Source organism: Eublepharis macularius, chromosome 10 (genome assembly GCF_028583425.1).
Source record: "Eublepharis macularius isolate TG4126 chromosome 10, MPM_Emac_v1.0, whole genome shotgun sequence".
In the NCBI taxonomy this organism is placed as follows: domain Eukaryota; kingdom Metazoa; phylum Chordata; class Lepidosauria; order Squamata; family Eublepharidae; genus Eublepharis; species Eublepharis macularius.
The window spans coordinates 53413576-53428625 of record NC_072799.1 but is presented as its reverse complement, the minus strand read 5'-3'; the positions used below and the strand labels follow the sequence as shown (position 1 = coordinate 53428625).

Here is a 15050-nt window from a genome sequence, read left to right as displayed (position 1 = left end):
GAAAGCTGCTGTAGCATAGTGGTTAAGTGGTTGGGCTGTGAGTCAGCACTCTGCTGATTCAACTCCCACTACCGTCATGAGCTCAGTAGGTAGCCTTTGGGAAGCCACTTCTTTTAGCCCCATCTCCCCAGTGGTATTTTGGGGATAATGATAACACAGACTTTGTTCACTGCTCTGAGTGGGCACTAACCTTGTCTAGAAGAGCAGTATCTAGAAGAGCAGTATATAAACCTATTTTTATTATTACTGTTATTTTATTTACACGAATAATTTTCTAGAGATTCTAGGAGATACCTGTGAAGTTTGAAGGCATTGGCACAATATCGGTGAGTTGTTTCTCTCTCCAGGTTGCTAGGTAAGTTAACAATTGACAAGGCTCCAAAAGGACATTTCTGTAACGGAAATACAATGTGCTTATTAAACTGCACGGTAACAAATGGAAACCAGTTACAATATTATAACAAAATTTCTTTGACTACTTTACTATAGGTGCTAAATATTTGGATATGATCTACCTTCACTTTATAATTGTTCCAAATTCATTTACAAGCAGATTAAGATGTTAAGAACAGTTATCATCCCTTTCTCAAAATTCAGTCTTAAACACACAATGTAATCCTATGCAGAATTATTCCAGTGGGCTCAGATTAGAGTAACTCTGAATATGACTGCATTATTAAACACATATTTATGCCCAACTGGTTTCATCACGATTCTATGAGAGATAAAAAGTTTAAGTTAAAAAACAGTTAAGACAACACTAACTGTATTAGTGAAGAGGATGGAATTTCCTAACTATGGAACAATAAAAATCATAGTTCTTATAAAAGGTACCGAAGTTGCAATAAATTTATTTGAAAAAACAGGATTAACTCAAATTGAAGAGCAATAAGTTCTTTTCATCTCCAAATAAAAACAACAGGTCACCTCTAAAGGCTCTCCCCACCACCCACATGGTAAGATCAGAAACAGGCCTCTGGCTATATTTATTTGAAAGCACATGAGAGGATAAAAGAAGAATACTAGACCAAGGATCTCACCTGGCATGAAAGGAGGAGTTAAGTAGAAAGTAAAATCCAAGCAGTCCCTATGTTATATATAACTTTAAAAGTATTATAAACAGGAAAGATCACAGATCTTACATGGAGAAAATTACCAGTTATTGAACGTTAAAGTGTACCATACAAAATACAGTATTCAGTAACTATTTTTCACTAAATTTCAACAAACTGCATCATCAATAAATACAGCAATAAATAGGTAATAAATAATTGTATGCTATTAAAAAGCTTCCAATAATCCAATACACAAAGTTCACATCCAATATCAATTATACATTCCACTGTTATAAACAATAGGTTGTGCTTTACAGGAGATATTTATTTAGTACCCCACTTTCACTGTACTCCTAAGCCAATGACTGGAAGTGCTTGCAACATTTACAGGTGGCTCAGGATAATCAGGCTAGTACCTACATTCTCCAATATTAATCTTCCTTCTCTTTTATTCTAGGGGAAAAGTCAAAATGTTCCATGGATGGCCCAAGGGAGAATGGGTTCACCCAAGAGGAGCCTCCTGGAAGCAGCTTGCCAAGTCCATAATTGCTGTCCAAAAATGCTCAACAGGCTGCTAGCTATTGTCCTGTTTCGAGATGATCTTTTCCAAGACCGTGTAACAGCGACAAAAAATTTCCTAAGTGCATAAATATAACCGTTGCATATATAATCTCATTCCATCCGCACAGCCTAAGTGCAAACAAATTCATAAAATAAATTATACTCACAATTCTGCAATTCTACGTTTTCTCAGAGTGTCATTCTTGGTCAATTACCAAAAACACAGCGTGTGATCAGCCCCGCATAACGCTATTCATACATGTATGCCTAATTAGTTGAAATACAATGTGGGAAATTTAAAGGTACAATAACATCTACAAGCATAGCTTTCCCACCATAAATTATAAATAACAAGAAAAGTCTATCATTTGGTTCAAGCCTTTAGGAGTATCCAAATGGTAGATCCAATAGGACTCCCTCCTTGATAGATCTCTCTGTGTACTGTTGACTCTATCAGTCCTTATCTCTTGCAGCATGGCAAAACAGAATTCTCTGGGTCCCTTATGACAATCCAGAAAATGCTGAACCAGGGGTGCCTCTAATGTCCTTGTTTTAATGCATTAGATGTGAAATTGTATCCTGGTTTTAATTGGTCTACATGTACTCCCTACATAAAGGAGTGGGCACAAGCACTCAATCACATACACAACCTCTGGAGTGCAACATGTTAAGAAATCCTGCAATTGGATGGTTCGTCTGCTGGAGCGGACTCTAAATTCCTTGCTGTGTTTATTGATGAAACAGCACCTTGCACTTTGTTGAAATTTAATGAAAAATAGTTATGGAATTCTGTATTTTGCACAGTGCACTTTAACACTCAATATGTCAGCTAATTGGTAATTTCCTCCACGGAAGATCAGTGATCTTTCCTGTTTGTAGTATCCCACGGCGCCCCTTGTTTCTTAGCATTCTAATTTTAAAAGTATGTCAATGGTTTAACATAATCTTTACCTTAATGCAAATACCACAACCAATACACAGTGTTTCAGAAATCCATGCAATTTTGCACTGCGATGTTACTTCTATGCAGAGTTTTCCTGATGAAAAAGAATATTAAAGTAAGACACAGTGGTATACATTTGTGATTAAGCGTTCTAATAGCCCTGAACTTAAGTTTCTGCACTCTTATTTCAGTGTTTTGATTCTACTCTGCTGATTCAGAAATTAAAACTCAACAGTGGCAAATTATACACCAAGCATCAAAAAACTTGACTCTTTAGCTGAAGGCCTGATTGAGACATGTAGGAAAATGAAGTGGGGAAAAGATGGCAGAATGCTGAAGTGCTAGACAGGACAGCCCCACGGCAGGCTGAAGTTGGAGGATCAGATTTGGGAATGTTAGAACTCCCTGAAAATATATAATTGGCACAGCAAGCAAAGAGAAAATAGAAAACTAATAAATCCTAAAGAAAACTTCTAATTGCATGGAATTTTTTTTTAAATCCAAAGGAATACTTAAAACTGGGATCTAGTACATGCAATTCATTTCCCCACTACTTTCCCTGTGTTATTTTAATTAATTTTTTACTTTACCTGATTTATACCCCACCTTTCTCCCCAATGGGGACCCAAAGTGGCTCACATCATTCTCCTCTCTTCCATTTTCTCCTTACAACAATCCTGTGAAGGAGGTTAGGTTGAGAGTATATGACTGGCCCAAGGTCACCCAGTAAACCCCCACGGCAAAGCAGGGAGCTGAACCTGGGTTGCCCAGATCCTAGCCTGTCACGCTAGCCACTTGCTCTAAACCAGGCTTAAGAAACTGAAGTTAAAATGTTTTTCCTACTCTGATTTTATATATTTACAACTAAATTTTATATAAAACTTACCCATTCGAACCACAGGACAGCTTTTCTTGCATTCCTGGCGGCATTTCTTTGGCTTACACTTGTCATGGTTGACAATAGCAATTCTCGTTAGCTTATCAGCCATAGTGAGGAACTTGGAATTATGTACGTATACCAGTTAATGATTCCAAAATGAATAAATGAGGTGGGAAGTTCAAATTCTAGACAGAAACAAAGAAAGAAAGAAAAATAAGGGCCAAGAAACTCAATATGTCAAAGAATTAATCAATCTTCAGCAGTTACTCCAGTCTAAACCCACTGAAACCAATGGGCTTAGACTGGAGTAACTCTGTTTAGGATTGCACTGTCAGTGCACTCAGCCTTGGATTCTTACCTTATTACCATAATCCATGTGTTTGGAGGGGAGAGAGGAGTACTGGATCACAGCTAATTTCTATCTCTGTGCCCATGGCCCTTTTTCTTGTATGTTTTGAGATTACACTTTCCTGGACCAGCTCAACAGTGTGCATATTTATTTCTCCAGACAGCACCCATCAACAATACAAGAAATGTTATAATGCTTCCGTAACTAGAGCTAAATAGTTTATGTTTCAGCGTTTCATAGTTCCTGGAGTTACTGATTTCCCAGTAAGGCGTAATATTTCTGTCCATTCCACCCAAGTCCCTTCTTCCATATGTACTCTCCCATACCGTCTCATTGGTCAGCAAGGGTGAAAATGTGCCTGGTTAGGTATGAAGGACCCTAGCCCCTCTCTCATCATTCAGCCTGTCTCTATACGGATAGGCAAGAAGGGTAATAACAAGAATTTGAAAAGATGTGATAAAGGGGGCACTATGTTAAATGATGAAGTCATATTCTGGTACAAAACACAAATGTTTAGTAAATAAAATTTTTATCTCAAAAGAGTTCTAAAAACTGGTCCAAAGTTAACTGTAAGTAACAACTTTTTTTACAGACAGTTACTAATGTTGATAATAAATACAATTAAAGTAGGCACATCTTGTATTCCAGGGGCATTAAGTTTAAAATCAGTGGAAATCCTGTGCACACAGAAGTGCCTCATGCATGAGTAGGAGATTTAACATCCAACTCATTATCTGATCAAACGCAGAACTAGCAGGTTTGATTAGTTCAATAATACAGTATATACCTGTTTTAATTGCTTGCTCATATGAAAGTGACAACTATTTCTCATCAGCATTCTTTTCCAGGACAATGTGTGTGTATTTATTATATTAATTTTATTTTATACTATAAAACTAGTATCATGTTGATATAATATGAGGTTTCTAACAAATATATTGAATATCACTAATATTATCTCACAGTAACCTGCCTTGTGGGATACAAGTCCTTCCCTCCCCATCCTCTGAGTAAATTTTTAACTTAAAAAACCCAGAACACATTTATATACAGTAGGCCACACATGATGAAGTTCTCATCATTTGTAATGAATGCATCTATTTATTATAACATTTATGCTATGCTTTTCTCCTTGGGCTCAAGGCAGCTTACAATTCTAAATTAAAAACATCTATAAGTCTACAAAACCCCATTAATCTCCCCACCAAGAAAATACCTACAACTCAAATCCTATTAAAAGCAGTAGGAAATAAAGCAGTCTAACAGTGCTTCCTAAAAATTTCGAGCATGGCACTGTGTTCACCTCCTCAGGGAACCCATTCCAGTGGGAATCATCGCTGAAATGAACAGGCTCTGATAGAGGCTAAGTGGGCAACCTTAAATGCAAGGACAGCCAGAAGGTGACAGCTAGAGGGCCGTAACTGACACACACAATGACATATGGGGAGAGGTGGCCCTATGTAGATCCTGAGTCACAAAGAGCCTTCATTAAACTTTATCTCCTCCTTCAGTTGGTTTGTATGGCTAGCATAATACAAAACTCAATAATGTAAATTCCAGATATACACCAAAGGGGGTGGGGGATCAAAACCCTGGTCAGGAAGGAACTGAATTGACACAACAGCAGAACGATAAATAGCGGCAACAAATTTATTGTTAGGATGCTTTCAAGAACATCATACTTTCTCCTCCTGCAAACTACCTCATTATCGAGGACTATGCTTTATTTGCTATGGTTTCTAAAATGAATGCTACAAAATTACAAGGTGGACATAATACTAGCATACTTCTAGCTTCCATTCTTTGTCCCATTCATTATCCACAAGAGCACTATCCTGAAAAACAGGAATTACAAGAATCGAACAGAGTAAATTGAGTATTGTGTTATACTCAATTTTCCAGTGAAAGCTTTAATCAGAAGTGCTCAGGTCATTAAAATTTGGACCCAAGCATACATTTACATGTACTGCTTTTAGGTAGGACCACTGTGGAATGCTGATAAAAGAATATACTTTGATAGGTATCAGTATACTTAGTATAGCAATACAACAGGAATACTTAGATCTTTCTGAGCAATCTCTTGTTAAGTGTTTAGACATCCAAGGGCTTGAGAATAGGTCAAAACATGGAAACAACACATTAAGTAATGAAGCATAGGGAAGTGGGGTAGAAAGTTAAAGTAAAAAAACAAAGTAGGCTGACCCCTTAGGATAACATCATTAACCCCACTCAAGTAGGACTGCACAAGCCATAACCTACGGAATCACACCCAGTCTCCTGAAGAAATGATAAGCCTGTCTTCCTAGAAGTACAAAAACGGGGGAGTGTCAAATTATATACAGTGACATTTGGCTCAGGGGGTCACAAGCTGAGCAGACCTGCCTTAGGGGCAAGCTCTTCCTATCTGATATTTCCTATAAATGTTTAGGGCAGCTGTAGTATACACATCAACTTGTACAAAACCTCCTTTCATATATCTGGAGTCCTCAAACCACAGTATGTCTTAAGACATCTTACCATTTTTCATCTTTTACGTCTCAAATTCTCAAACATATTTGAATCTCAGTTATATCATTTACTTCATTCACTTCGTAATAAAAAGTTGTCACAACACATAAGCCGCATCTGAAGTACTGTATGCAGTTCTGGAGGCCTCACTTCAAAAAGGATGTGGACAAAATTGAGAGGGTGCAGAAGAGAGCGGCGAGAATGATTAGGGGTCTGGAGACTGAGCCCTACGAGGAAAGGCTGAGGGCCTTGGGAATGTTTAGTTTGGAGGAGATTGAGGACATGATTGCTCTCTTTAAATATTTGAAAGGCTGTCATTTGGAGAAGGGCAAGGAGCTGTTCCAGTTGGCAACAGAGGATAGGACTCGAAGTAACAGGCTTAAATTACATGCAGAAAGGTACTGGCTGGATATTAGGAAAAATTTTTTAGCAGTCAGAGTAGTTCAAAGGTAGAATCAGCTGCCTAGGAAGGTGGTAAGCTCTCCTTCACTGGCAGTTTTCAAGAAGAGGCTGGATGAATATTTGTCAGGGATGCTTTAGGCTCATCCTGCATTGAGCAGGGTGTTGGACTAGAAGGTCTGCATGGCCCCTTCCAACTCAGTGATTCTGTGAAGATCCTATCCCAGTTAAATTATAATCAACAGTGAGATTTACTTATTTGTAAACAAGAAACACAAATTACAGCTGTGGAAAAAGAGGAAGAGACAAGAAGGGTTAACAAATGAAGAATGCTTCCTTTAAAAGAAAATATAAGCATACATATTGCAATACTAGAAAAGAGCTGGTTAGAAACACTAACGAATAGAGACATATAACTATAAAAGTTTGGCCTACAGTTATTCATAACAAAAAATGATTTACAGGGAGACATCTAGGCTAAATTTGTCTCTCTTTTTAGTCTTCTATACAATGTCTAATATAGATATTTGTATGCTCCAGATATGTTCCTTATAAACAGATGGTTCTTGTTGCCAAGGTAACATCCCTGGTATACAGCACAGGTAAGATTTCTGCAGAACATCATCTCCTCTCTACAAGTATAAGGATCACAGAAAAAAGCTATTCTTTCAAGTATATTAATTCCCTCACTATTTCTGCTCAGCAGAACAATAAAACTGCACATATGCAACAAAATGCAACATGTTTCCTCCCACCCTCTTTTTAATTCCTTCTGAGAGTCGGGAAATAGATAAGAGATTGCAAGAAGGTCTTTCATCTAGTCACTGAGAGGACACATACCTGCTTCAGCAATGTGGATGCATCATGAGCTTTTAAAATATACTCTAGTATCCAAAGAACAACTGGCAAGTAATACAATTCTGTTAGTTCAAGATCCTACAAAATTTGCTGTTGCAACCAAGTATTGAAGATGTGCAAGAAGTTACATACAACCACAAATATGTGTGTATAATTTGTGATACGACAAATTAACATTAGTCTTTTATAAGTAACTTTAAACAAAAAAAATCATATTTATGTATGCACAGAGAATGATACCCACCCACAATAAAAAACACCTTCCCTGCACATGTAAACTGATGCTAAAACATAAATCCACCCTTTCCTAATCTCTGATTTCTGTCATTAAGGAATACAGCAGGTAGGGAGAGAATTAAGTGTTTGCTCATAATGCTGCATGTATTTGTTGGAAAAATTGCACTAAAATTTATACTTCAAACAGGGCTCAGCTACCAACTTTTCTTTCTCTTTTCTTGAGAGGCAGTTTGATGTAGTGGTTAAGAGCACGGGACTATAATCTGGAGAACCAGGTTTGATTCCCCCCTCCTCCACTTGAAGCCAGCTGGGTGACCCTGGGTCAGTCACAGCTTCGAGGAGCTCTTTCAGCCCCACCCACCTCACAGGGTGATTGTTGTTGTGAGGATAATAATGACATACTTTGTAAACCCGTCTGAGCGTGCATTAAGGTGTCCTGAAAGACAGTATATAGACTGAATGTTGTTATTATTTTCTGCTTTTCTTTCTCTGGAGACAGCAGCAGCATTATGGAAATACTACAGATAGAAAACAAGCTAAAAGAATGGAACTTGCTCGGTTTGCGTGAAATCCTCTCTCTTTACATTCAAACTACATCAACGCAAAAGACTGTGACAGGGAAGAGAGGCTATGATTCTAACGTTCTGGGAGTTAACTACTCTATCTTGACTATTTTAGACTCTCTGAACGTGGAAATTTGAACAACTGAGGTCATTTCGCATTTTACTTTTCCTACACGTAAACGTCACTTTAATACTGACGCGGTCACTCAACAGAGATAGACTCAACTGATGGAGAGGCGAGAGGCCTATCAGACCCTGACGGCGGGGAAAGAAAGGGAGGCAGCCCACGCACAGAACCAGGCTGACCCAGGGAATGTCCTCTCGACTTCCAGGCGCGGATCCAGGGGCTTCTATCCTCACTAGAAAGGCACCACCACCCTTCCCTTGAGGCAACTGCGGCCCAACCAGCCCCGGCCCCTATCCAATCAGCCCCACAGAAACAGACGGGAAGGAGCCGAGGAAAGCCAGGATCGCCCTTCGCCAGGTCTACTTACCATGGAAGGCTAAAAGGAAGGAATCTCCCGTCCAGGCGGAGGGCTAACGGGAGACTCGAAGGGCTCCCAGCTGGACACGAAGACAACGTGCTCCCACTGCCACCCGGCCAAAATGGCCGCCGCCCCAAAAGGAGGAGTCGGCGCCGCTCACCATAGAGATAAAGGTCTATGAAGTATTCGCCGCCGTAGCTATGATTGAGCGCCGGAACTACATAGAGCGACAGCTGTGAACTAGAGGGAGGTGGGCATGGTGACGTCATTACATTGCGACGAAGTATCTATGGAGGAGGCGGGTTGTGCGAGGCGGTAATCCGCGAGGCTGGGGGCGGGGTTGAATCACACCGGCGGTTGGAGGTGTAAGTAACTGTCCCGGCGCGCGGTGGTTTTCCTCTGGGAAGCGTTCAGCTCTCGCTCTCTCTCGCTCTGTCGCCCGTGTGAGGAAGGGTCCCCCCCTCCCGCATTTTCTGCCTTTCTTTTAGGCAGAACAAATCCTAATAATAATATGATTTAAAAACGTGTAATTCTTTAGTGCATGTTAAAGAGACCGTACAATCGTATTTCAGTACAACTATGATAATGATTGTTGTTGTTTGGTTATAGTACACCTTTCTCACTGAGAGTCAGGGCGAAGTACATACTACCGTTGAATACAATTTAATCAATAGCTCGGACGTTCACAGCAAAAATACAACACGATCAACAGGACATTCCATGAAAACAGATACAATAGGGTATGGTTGCTGCACATTTGAAAACTAACCGAAAGCTGAATATATACATGAAACTGTTAGAATTAAAGTGTAAGTAATTAACATGACACCTGTAGGAACCCAGTAGGAACATATCTACATCAGCAGACAGCACTCAATAGCCTAGTCTATAGTTCTTGTCCATTAGCAAGATATTTCTCTGAGTTATTTCTTATGAGACAATCCTATAATCTGGGTAGAAAGCCCTCCTGAATAATTCAGTCTTGCATAGTTGTGGAAAGCCAAGAGAGTGGGAGCTTTCTTGACTTCTTCAGGCAGCCATTCCATAAGATGGGGACTACCACAGAGAAAGCGAGTGTAAGAGCAGTTCCGGATTTAGCCCAGCCACAGGGTGTTATCTGCAGAGTCTGGAAGTTTAGGAGCTGCGTTTATAAACATGCTCAATTCAAGAGCCAGTTTGCTGTAGTGGTTAAGAGCGACAGGACTAATCAGGAGAACTGGGTTTGATTCCCCACTCCTCTGCTTGAAGCCAGCTGGGAGGCTTTGGGTCAGTCACAGTTTCTTGGAGTTCTCAGCCCTACTCATTTCACAGAGTGATTGTGAAGTGAGTAGGGAGCTTTCTTGACTTCCTCAGGCACACATTCCATAAGATGGGAACTACCACAGAGAAAGTGAGTGTAAGAGCAGTTCTGGATTTAGCCCAACTGCAGGGTGTTATCTGCAGAAGGCTGTGATGAGATGAGTGAAGCTGTCATGGGGTAATCAGTTCAGCAAATATGAAGGGCTTTGAATGTAATGGTCACGACCTTGACTTGAGCCCAGTAACTGATTGGTAGCCAATGGAGTGACTGCAGAATGTTCCATCCAGCTCCTGAAAGTGAACAAGCTGCAGTGTTTTGCACCAACTGGAGTCTCTGAGTTGATTTTAAGGAGGGATCTATGTAGAGCAAATTACTGTAATCTAGTCTCAATGTTACCGTGAGATAAGAAGGGACTACAGAAAAGAGAGAATTAAGAGGAGATGTGATAGAGGTTTATAATATGCATGGGGCAGAGAGAGTGGATAGAGAACTAGTGATGGCCTCAGGCACAGACAGCTTTGAAAGATGACTAGACAGTTTTGCAGAGGAGAGATCTCTCAGTGGCTACTGGCCATGGTGACTAAAGGGAAGATCCACATTCAGTACTAGTGTCTGGAGGGAATTTCAGGAGAAGACCTCAGCCTCTATGCCCTGTTGCTGGCCCTCCATAGTGACTGGTTGTCCACTGTGTAAGACAGAAGGCTGAACTAGTTGGACCACTGGTTCAATATAGCAGGGCTGTTCTTACGTCCATCTAGTCCAGCACTTTGTTTTGTGCAGCAGCCCACCAGTTTCCCTGAAGGGTCAAACAAACAAAAATAAAGACTCAGGCACTCTCTGGTTATAGGACATGGAGGCCAAGAGGGAGATCTTCATGTAACAGCATGCTGTTCAGTGATAAAACAGCCATGGTATGGGCCACAGGTAGAACTTTATTATGTGGAAACTGTTTCATATGCATTATGTTTAAATGTGCTTACTGTATGCACTGACTCATGCATGCTGTTATACTGCTAAGTCTAGATATGAATTGATCCATTTGTCCATTTAAACATAACATGCTTCTATGAATAAGTGCTATGGATGTCTGGTTGAACTCTTAAGCATTCACAACAGACACAAGTACATTAAAAATGCAGCCCCGCCCCAATGTCTTAGTCCCTGTGTTAACTGGTGGAGGTGGAAGTTATGCTTTTGATTGGAAAACAGACAGAAGGCATCTTCCTTACTACTGGCTTTCCATTAAAAATTGTAGCTTTTCACATCTGCTTTGCATTTTTTAAAGAAGCTGAAGCAACTGCAAGTCATACGTAGTTTGGCCCTCTGTGTAACAAAAATATAGTACATGGAGAGTTTGAAAAATGCAATTCTCTATTGTTGTGGAAAGGGTTTGTGTCCTCCTGACCAGCACCTGGAATAAATAGATGTTGGAATCTCTTAGTAAGAGAAGGGATCAGAGGTTGCAAGTAATAGAATTTTAAAAATGAAAGAATTTTAATCACCATATACTTGTCGTTTGTCTCTCAGAAGTAAGAAATGTGTTAGGATACTTGAATTAGCACATCCGCTCTGTGATCTTGTGCCCACAAAAACATTATTTATTTGTGTATCATGAATGAAAGTATATGCTCCAATTATTCAAATAGAAAATTGCTGCTGAAGAGGCCATTAGGTACATTGCTGCAAACGATATATTCTTGACATTTTAAAGAATGTGAAAACCGTTTAGAAACCACATCTGATGCACTGGAAATTGTTCTTGCTATTAATAAGTTTGAAACGATTCCAGTAGCTGTAACTAATACAATTTAAAGGTCTCTGTGACTTTTCCCACTGTATAATTATTTTATAATTCATTCCTGCTAGTGGCTACCTAGTGTGCTGGTCACAACAAAAACATAAAGTACAGTTTTATTCTTTCATTGTTTATGCTAAGCAGATGAAGGCAAAAAAGTTAGTTTTGCCTACTTCAGTTCAGTATGCAAGGCATAGAACTTGTTGCCTGTTCTAATCTGTAAAATGTCAACCCTCATTCTTTGTGCACTGTGCAGGGAACAACTTTTTGTGAAGAGTTCTTGCATCCTAACCCTATGTATACTTGAATGTTTCCCTGTGGAGCTGTGCATAGGATTGAAGCCTAAATGTTGGAGTGGACCATTCATATCTGGAACCCACATGTTCCTTAGGCTTATCCCACAAGGGTGTTTGAGGAATAATATTCCTGTGGGTTGTAGCTTTAAGTGCTGTCTGTGTGACGACTTCCGGCTTGGGATCCATGGAGGTCTAAAGCAGCTCTAAGAGCAGAGCTGACCAGGCTGCCGTTTCAGCGGCCGGCGGGGGCCAAAAAGTCCGCGGCCACCTATTCTCAGGCGGAGAATAGGCATAGAACACTCAAGCACCTCAGGGCGCGTTGATCTCGGGCGAGGGGGGGTCCTGCGCAACGGACTCTCTCCCGACTCTTGAGGTCCCACCCTACGACAGGTCGGCTTAAATCTCTGCGGCAGTCCTGGGGCCAGTGCGGCTGGCATAAGACCTACATGCCCAAGCTTCAACAGGGGGAAAGAAGGTGGAAGAGATCTTGAGATTGAAGCAGTGATTACAACCCAGAAAGATGTTTGAAAAGGTAAAGATCACTATCTCTTGAAACGGGACGAAATACTTAAAGTAATGAAGCATTAAAGTGGACTTTTAAACTGCAACAGATTGATTATAACTAGAGGAAGACTCGGCAAGAAACAGATTAGAAAAAGGACTATTTTAAATGAAGTTAATAGATAAATCGGATAATTGTTTTTCATACCTGCGGCTGTGGGGAGATAATGGACTGTGAGAAAGTTTCTACCATCGCGAGAGCTGCAGTGAGGAGACGGGAAACAGGAAGTACGTAACAGGGATAGAGCTGCGGGAGAGAGACTGCCCTCACTGGCAGACAGGAAGAAGGGAATCGCCATTTTTGGAAAGGGAAGGGCATTGACTTCAGCAGAAGAGGAAGTAGGCCATATTGGATTACAAAAACTATTGAAAAACCATAGAGAAAAGACGCCCGACATTTCGGACTCTTTAAGCGTCTTTTTTTCTTCATGAAACCGGGACATTTAAAGTAAATTAAAAGGACATTAAGCCAGGCGCCACGGAGCTAAGGAAACGAGCAGACTCGTGGGAGCGAGGCAAGTCAAGCCCCACGATGTCGAAGAAAGAGTGGCAAACGGCTATAGAAAATCTGGATAAAAGATTTTTGGAAATGTTAAAGGTCCAACAGGAGCTGGTAAAGGAAGTTAAAGAGGTTAAAGAGACAGTAAAAAATGAACTGGCAGAAGTGAAGAAGGGAATGGAAACAATACAAAGTGATGTGCAAGCAGCACAACAAAAAGTCAATGTAGTGGAGAAGGCGGTGGAGAACCTTTCAGATACGCAACGAACGGACATGAGGGTGATGAGGGGAAGAATGGCGGTTGCGGAGAGCAAGTATATGGAGAAGCAGCTGAGGTTTCGCGGCTTGCTGGAGGTAGAGGGAAAGACAGCCCAAGAACAAATTGTTGAGGTGTTAGCTGAATACCTGGGGAAGGAGGAGGCGGAAATTGTGGCTATTCTAGACGTGGTGTATCGCATAAATTCAAGATTTGCGACCCAGAGGAAACTACCAAGAGATGTAATTGTGCAATTTACGACCAGAAACATGAGAGAAATGATTGTGAGTAAGCAATTTCAAGACCCATTGGAGGTTGATGGCAAGACGGTTATTATCATGAAGGAGTTACCCAGATCGGTGTTGCTTGACCGGAAAAAATACAAAGCTTTAATCCAAATCTTGAAGGACATGAAAATAAGGTACAGATGGGAACTACCGGAAGGATTGTCATTTGAGTTTGGAGGAGTGAAAAAGCGCATCAGATCTGAATTTGAAATGGAAAAGTTTATGAGGGACATTCATTCTGTTTCCCTATTTAGTGCTCTTTTATCATTTCCATCCTCTCACACTGCAGCTTTAATTTAAAATGCCTGAAAACTACTTTTTTAAAATGGTCAGTACTTTGCATGCCTGAGGTTGCATTCCTGTGTACCCTTACCTGGATGTAAGTCCTACTGAACTTAGTGGGTCCTATTGCTGAGCATACCACCTTAGGCATGTTCCCCTAGTATATTATTATTGAAGACATAGAAAGGTCATCTTTTTTTTAAAGTGTCTTTATAGGTTGTTAATGTTGGTTGTGTATGTGTGTGTACTCGTGTGTGTTCATGTGTAAGTGAGAAAGAGTGAGGCTGTGTTAGTGGTAGCTGCTGTGCTAACATCAGGCTTAGCCATTTTAGCTGAGTTGTTTCTATGCATATAGTTTTTGAAAAGTTGATTACTAAATCAACTAAAAAGTTGATTACTAATAGAGTCTAGCCTTGTATATAGTTAAAGGGACTTTCTGGATCACAACCAAAGGTTGCTATATTTATGACATATTTTATCAAACTATTTTGTTTTCCCTGTTGTTATGAAAATGGATTTTTAAAAGTAATCTTTCACAAATGTCTTTTTCTAGTGAAAAATGACCACCACTAACAAGACCCCTCCTGGTGCAGATCCAAAACAGCTGGAAAGGACCGGAACTGTTAGAGAAATAGGATCACAAGCTGTTTGGTCACTTTCCTCTTGTAAACCAGGTAAACTGCAACTCTAAAGGGCAAACAGACCAGCCACATACATTCCTGATGAACTTGATGAGCTTCTTGGGTAGAAAGTTACTTTTCTGGGGTAATTTGAAGTAGCTGAGAATATCTTGGTTGGAAATTTTAATGATCATTTTTAAAGGCCACTCAGTGATTTAAAGAATTCCCTTTCCGGTGCACCTGTGCTTCTTTTGTATATTGATAGGGAAAATAATTGTCATAATATTGCATGTAATTACCATTGTAAACAATTGTT

At 40.2% G+C, this 15050-nt stretch overlaps 2 protein-coding genes across 3 annotated transcripts in view; one reads left to right on the top strand and one right to left on the bottom strand.

The window, feature by feature from the left end:
- ABCE1 (ATP binding cassette subfamily E member 1) overlaps nucleotides 1-8986 on the bottom strand; it is a 28068-nt gene extending 19082 nt beyond the window's left edge. Inside the window, exons 1-4 of the mRNA XM_054989931.1 lie at nucleotides 8848-8986; nucleotides 3446-3624; nucleotides 2568-2653; nucleotides 295-392 (exon numbers count right to left, since the gene is read on the bottom strand). Coding sequence (XP_054845906.1) covers nucleotides 295-392; nucleotides 2568-2653; nucleotides 3446-3548 — 287 coding nt within the window. The 5' untranslated portion in view covers nucleotides 3549-3624; nucleotides 8848-8986. The remainder of the gene's footprint in view (nucleotides 1-294; nucleotides 393-2567; nucleotides 2654-3445; nucleotides 3625-8847) is intronic.
- Nucleotides 8987-9118: 132 nt separating this feature from the next.
- The window catches only part of ANAPC10 (anaphase promoting complex subunit 10), a 101674-nt gene continuing 95742 nt past the window's right edge, over nucleotides 9119-15050 (top strand). For both annotated transcript variants that reach the window (XM_054990152.1, XM_054990151.1), the window contains exons 1-2: nucleotides 9119-9203; nucleotides 14668-14788. In XM_054990152.1, coding sequence (XP_054846127.1) covers nucleotides 14674-14788 — 115 coding nt within the window. In that variant the 5' untranslated portion in view covers nucleotides 9119-9203; nucleotides 14668-14673. The remainder of the gene's footprint in view (nucleotides 9204-14667; nucleotides 14789-15050) is intronic.